Source organism: Cimex lectularius, unplaced genomic scaffold, assembly GCF_000648675.2.
Source record: "Cimex lectularius strain Harlan isolate CLEC.00 unplaced genomic scaffold, Clec_2.1 scaffold269, whole genome shotgun sequence".
Taxonomy (NCBI): domain Eukaryota; kingdom Metazoa; phylum Arthropoda; class Insecta; order Hemiptera; family Cimicidae; genus Cimex; species Cimex lectularius.
The window spans coordinates 520,760-527,371 of record NW_019392860.1 but is presented as its reverse complement, the minus strand read 5'-3'; the positions used below and the strand labels follow the sequence as shown (position 1 = coordinate 527,371).

General features: G+C 32.0%; 2 protein-coding genes across 2 annotated transcripts; both read right to left on the bottom strand.

The window, feature by feature from the left end:
• Positions 1–581: 581 nt before the first annotated feature.
• Positions 582–4,762, bottom strand: LOC106660915 (PEST proteolytic signal-containing nuclear protein-like). Its single transcript, XM_014383955.1, has 4 exons — positions 4,411–4,762; positions 1,002–1,135; positions 828–937; positions 582–757 (listed from the first exon to the last, which is right to left on the bottom strand). The coding sequence occupies exons 1-4, from the start codon at positions 4,442–4,444 to the stop codon at positions 640–642; spliced, it is 396 nt and encodes a 131-aa protein (XP_014239441.1). The 5' UTR covers positions 4,445–4,762; the 3' UTR covers positions 582–639.
• On the bottom strand, positions 2,927–4,404 carry LOC112127606. Its single transcript, XM_024228786.1, has 2 exons — positions 3,579–4,404; positions 2,927–3,324 (listed from the first exon to the last, which is right to left on the bottom strand). The coding sequence occupies exons 1-2, from the start codon at positions 4,061–4,063 to the stop codon at positions 3,021–3,023; spliced, it is 789 nt and encodes a 262-aa protein (XP_024084554.1). The 5' UTR covers positions 4,064–4,404; the 3' UTR covers positions 2,927–3,020.
• Positions 4,763–6,612: the final 1,850 nt, after the last annotated feature.

Sequence of the window (6,612 nt, the reverse complement as noted above, 5' to 3'; positions counted from 1 at the left end):
AATTTATTCTGTGAAAACTGCACAATTTTGCTTTTATGTGCGTTTTATTATGTACCTATTTTGTATGATTATGTAAAATTATTCAGGGTTGCCTACTTGATTTACTTAGTGCTGTGGGAGACGCTTAAACAAAACAAGATATATCATTTAGATTATTTTTAAGTACCAGAGAGCTATTTAACATGATAAATTGGGTTCCGCCACAGGACACAGTCAACTTAAAACAAACATCAAAAATGATTATTGTTTGATATTTCTCTTCTGACAATTTTTTTCTTTGTAACAATAACTTGATAAACAAGAATTTCAATTTGATTTTATAGGGAATAAAATGGAAAAACAAAAAAGTTTTATTTATATTTATTTTTTCATATAATTTGATTCAGTAAACAATGAATGATTCTACAGTCAATAAAAATGATGTAAAGAACATTACTCAATCTTGCATGAGTAATCAACAACTAATATATTTGTATTTAGATGTACTTTATACACCTTACTCTATGGACATAAATATTTACAAATCATAGTACTGTGTTAAATGATTTTAAGAGTCAAAAGAAGAAAAAAATGTTTTAGTGCTTCTTTTTTTTGTAAAAGTTAGAACAGAAATTGTACATTTGTGCTAAAAAATATTCTTTAATCTGCTGTACTCTCCGCTGCTGCTCGAAGTTTTTTCTCAAAAACCTTTTTAGCATCGCAAAACCCTTGTTTGGTCTTTCCGAAGGAGTTTGGCCCTGCTGATGTTGGTGTATCTCTGTAAATTGAACATTGGTGTTAAAACGGATTTTATGTAACAGATGAAAAAAAAAAAAAATTGTACTTGCCTTCCAATATTCCTCATTCTCATTTTTGCCTCGCGTGGCATTTCTTCTTCTTCTTCACTGTCGGAATTGAAAGCTTCCCTCAGCGAATTCTTAATAGGTTTGGGTTTTTCCTAAAAACAGAAGAAAAAAAAAAAGTTAAAAGTCAATCTGTTTTTAATGATTTGTTAAATTTACCTCAGTCTTCTTGATGACATTTTTCAAGTTATTCTGGTAGAGCACCTTCTTCCCGATGCTGAATGCGAGCTTCGCCTTTTTGGGAGCGGGTGCCTCCTGTGCCGGCTTTCCCTCTGAGTTTTTCTCCTGGGTTCCTGAGTAAGGTGAAACACTGGCAAATTTAAGAACAACGCCCAATTTAACTAAGACCCATTCAATGGGAGATTTGCAATATTCACTTCCATCGTGAGAACCCTTGTTTATCAAAATAAATTAAAAAAAAAAATGGGGATAAATGTGTCTCAGAGTGTACAAAAACCACTGAACAGTTCCGCTGCTTTTAATGAGAAAATAAGATCAAAATTCTGTCCAAACAGAGGGAATTAATTAAATAAAGAACCTAACCAAAAGAAAAACATTTCTTACAAATTATTCGAGTGAGGATCAGGTATTGGGCTAGTGCAAAAATAATGCAGGTTTGGAAAAGGCAGTCAAAACTATTTCTAATTTTTACAAAATAATGAAAATTTATTTGAAATATTTTCCATCACAATCTCTTAACCTTTGCCAACAAGTAATAAAGGGCTTTTATTCCACTGACATGAAAATCTTTATTTTGACCCACACTAAAGACTTGGAAGGCATTTTTGTCTTCACTGTATTCTTTAAAAATTTTATCTCTCAAGAAGTGATCAAAATGCCTAAAAAAGGGGAAGTCTGCACAGACAAGAGGTCAGGTGAATATCAAGGGGGTGGTAAGGGTCCTTAAGTTTCCTCAGGGTTGGCATTGCGACATGTGGCCTGGCATTATTGTAAAGAATAATCGGCCCCTTACGGTTTACCAATGCTGAACAAAGACGTTGCAGTTTACCATGCATTTTGTCAATTTCTTGGCAATATTTCTCTCCTGTCCATAAATCAAGAAATGTGTGATGTTTAGTGACCATTAGTCAATGATTATTCAGAGATCGTGAGATGCAGTCTGGTATGATAGGTTTTAGAAAAACATTTTCTTTAACATTTCAATTTTCATTGAGATCATCTTCAAGGCTCAAAGTGTTTATTTTCCATGTAGATGTGTCTCAACATGACAGATAAGAATGAACCGCATGGTAAACAAACACTTTGAGCCCTGAAGATGATCTCAATAAAAATCGAAACGTTGGCACGATAAACAAAACGTTTTTCTAAAACCTACGTCATACCAGACCGCATCTCATGATCTCTGAATAATAATTCAAGAAATTATAGTGAACAAACCCAGCATTACACTACCAGTTACCACAACCGTTTTTGGATGCAGATTTGGTTTTGTGAAGTGTTTTGGCACTTCATCCTTGTCCAACTACTGATCTGAGCACCTACTATTATCGTAGAGAATCCATTTCTCACCACACGTGATGATTTAATTGAAAAACGGATCATTTTGGTGGGGCAATAAAAGAGATGTGCAAATTGCAAAGCGTCGATTTCTTTGGCCTTTGGTTAGTATATGCAGTACCCATTTGTGGAGCTTCTTTACTTTACCAATATGCTCCAGATGGCAAACAACAATAAGTTCTTCCGCAATTTCCCATGTCATCAAGAAAATATTTATGAATGATAGAAATTTGTGAAGTATTGTTATTTTTGGTCTCACGACAATCAGAATGTTGCGCTGAACTTATCTGATTCAAATCTCATGATTTAATCCTTTTTAAAAAGATAGTTCCTACTCACAGAAGTTACACAGTAAGCTTACTGTAAGCAGGAACTATCTTTTTAAAAACACCACACTCACTGTGAAGGGTGATTCATCATTCTCATGATTTATGTCAAGGGAATTCTGGTACACCCTGTATATAGTACCATCAAGAAAATATTTATTATTTATTTTTAATGATGGTTTATTAGCACCTTATTAAATAATATTATTAAATAATAAATTATTTTTATTAGCACCACATTTATTATTTAATAATATTATTTAATAAGTTGCTAATAAACCATTATTCAAAATAAATATTTAATAGAAACCTTAGCATAATTCAACAAAACGATTTATTGAAAATATTTATGACTGACAGAAGTGAGTGAAGTATTACTATTTTTTGTCTCACGACAATCAGAATGTTGCAATGAACTTTTCAGCTTCAAATAGACAGTGAACGTCTCATGATTTATGTCAAAGGAATTCTGGTACACACTGTATATGATATCATCAAGAAAATATTTACGATTGACAGAAGTGAGTGAAGTATTGCTATTTTTGGTCTCACGACAATCAGAATGTTGCACTGAATTTTTCTGCTTCAAAAGGATAGTGAACATCTCATGATTTATGTCAAGGGTATTCTGGTACATCCTGTATATCATATCATCAAGAAAATATTTTTGATTGACAGCTTCAAATAGACACTGAACAACTCATCATTTATGTCAAGGGAATTCTGGTACATCCTCCATATAATACCATCAAGAAAATAATTATGATTGACAGAATTGAGTGAAGTATTCATATTTTTGGTCTCACGACAATCAGAATGTTGCACTGAATTTTTCTGCTTCAAAAGGATAGTGAACATCTCATGATTTATGTCAAGGGTATTCTGGTACATCCTGTATATAATATCATCAAGAAAATATTTTTGATTGACAGAAGTGAGTGAAGTGTTGCTATTTTTGGTCTCATGACACCCAGAATGTTGTACTAAACTTTTCAGCTTCAAATAGACAGTGAACATCTCATCATTTATGCCAAGGGAATTCTGGTCCATCCTCCATATAATACCATCAAGAAAATAATTATGACTGACAGAAGTGAGTGAAGTATTACTATTTTTGGTCTCACGACAATCAGAATGTTGCACTGAACTTTTCTGATTCAAATGGACAGTGAACATCTCATAATTTATGTCAAGGGAATTCTGGTACATCCTCCATATAATACCATCAAGAAAATAATTATGATTGACAGAAGTGAGTGAAGTATTACTATTTTTTGTCTCACGACAATCAGAATGTTGCACTGAACTTTTCAGCTTCAAATAGACAGTGAACATCTCATGATGTATGTTAAGGGAATTCTGGTACACCTTGTACATATCATCAAGAAAATAATTATGATTGACAGAAGTGAGTAAATATTGCTATTTTTGGTCTCACGACAATCAGAATGTTGCACTGAACTTTTCAGCTTCGAATGGACAGTGAACATCTCATAATTTATGTCAAGGGAATTTTGGTACACCCTTTATATATCATCAAGAAAATATTTTTGATTGACAGAAGTGTGAAGTATTGCTATTTTTGGTCTCACGACAATTCCTGGGCTATTAAAATTATATTCAATCGGATAATCCAAAACATGCAGTACATAAAGAAAAACAATAGTTGAAAACACATTCATTGCACAATAGTATAATGTAATTGTAATAAAAACATAGCTCACCTTTTAAATATTCGTCTGAGGTTCGTTTGGACATGCTGTCTTTAAAAATTAAAAGCCCCGGCGAGAAATCTTTTTTGAAATTGAAAATCCTTTTAAAGGTTTGACTAAAACTTCATAGATGCGGACTTCGACAGTCCAAGTATTGACTTGTATGAGAAAGTATAGAAAAAAACAACAAGATACTTTTTAGATGATACTTCAGTCCTCCTACCGATCGGATGGCGAAACTAGACTATTCATGCGTGCCTTTATGATAAGTCTCATGTAGATGTATAACATACCGACATAAAAAAATCTACAATACGTTTTTATTCAAACAAATTCGGTTCAATTGTAATAAATAAAATTATATCAGCTTTTGTACAATGCATATGTCCAATGTAATAACGATTCTATGATCTCTTTCCAACTCGATTTCAATCATGAACGGCCCTACGTTGAGTTGGAATGGGCTGAACCCAAATGTATATAATTTTGGTTATTGGTCATCATATTCAAACATTCCCCTATCTCTTTCCAATTTTCCAGATTCCCTATTGTGTCTTTCGCACTTCTAACACAAATAAAAAAAAGAGTCAGGTTGCAATCTGTATATATGTAAATATTTAGTAAAATATACTAGTTTTCCAGTTTTTCCAGATTCCCTGTGTACAAAACTCTTCCTTTTTTTTTAAGTCTAGATTACCTTGAATTCCTAAAGAAATAATCCAGTTTCGTCTTATAAAACAGTACAGTTCAAAAATACATGTCTTTTGGCAAACATTTATTATTTACTACCATTACGTTATGACAAGCAATACTTTAATTTATAATATACATCACTTATAATCAAGATTATATGGACATTTATAGATATTTATATTGCAATTCTTTGGTTCATTTGTTGTAATCATCATATTCAATATTATACGGATTCTTCATCTCTTTCCAATTTTCCAAAATTCCAACATACAAAACTCTTCCTTTTTTAAGCTGATTGCTTGAATCCCTAAAAAAAACATCCATTTTGTTTCATCTTATAAAACAATTCATTCAATTTCAAAAAATTTAACATTTCTTTTGATAAAAGTTTTATTTTCATTTATTATTTACTTACTACCTTTTTTAACTAGCTTTTTTTCTTTTTTTTTCTGACCTTACTTTGTGCATTGGCCAAAGAAATAACTATATGAAACCCGATGAGGCGGAGATGACCAAAGGGGCCAGGAGGAGGACCAAAGCCACCCAAGCCAACCCAGCGGGGATGCAACTAGCTTTCAAACATGATTGTGTTATGTTAAGTTGGATTGAACTGAATCCCCTTCGGTGTCAAAATACAAAAACGAACTAATTATTTTCTTACCAATATAATTTTTACTTAAGAAATAATTTTTTTTCAACAACATATAACAATTACAATAATTAAGTTAATTTGTAGTAGCCATCATATTCAATATTATACCGATTCTTCTATCGCTTTTCAAATTTCCAACATACATAACTGATCTTTTTTATGTTGGATTAACTTGAATCTCTAAAGAAATCAATCTTTTGATTTGTTACAACTTGTAAAACTTTTTTTTAATCAAACATTTATTATTTACTATCATTGCTTTATAACAAGCAATATTTTGATTTTTAATAGTCATCACTCATCATAATCAACATTACATGATTTCTTTTCATCTTGACTTCAAACATGACCATCCTGCGTTGGGTTGGATTGGGCTGAACCCTCTTGGGTATTAAGAATGGTTAATGGTCATAATATCCAATATTATACAGGTTCTTCTCTTTCCAATTTTCCAGATTTCCAACATGCATAATTGTTCCATTCCTTAAGCTGGATTGTCTTGAATCCATTTTATCATTTTATAAAACAACTAATTCAATTGGATTTAGGGATGAGGATATGTGGTCTACAATCCGAAGTACCTGCTGGATTGTTGAGTGTGTAGAGATTTAGAGATAGTATTTGTTTATTCCTGTTGATGTTGGACAGTTTTGCTGCGGATCAAGCATTCATTACTTTTTTTTTTTTTTTTCCATAAGCGTAAGATATAAATATTAATATCAACCATCTATGGTTGTTTCTAATTGGTTGGTTCTATATCTAATAGAAGGACCATAATTTTGGTCCTTCTATTGGCACTGGTTTTGTTTGTCAAATGTGTTTTGGCATTTTTCAAATTCAGTTTTTTGTATGTGAGATATGTTGGGAAT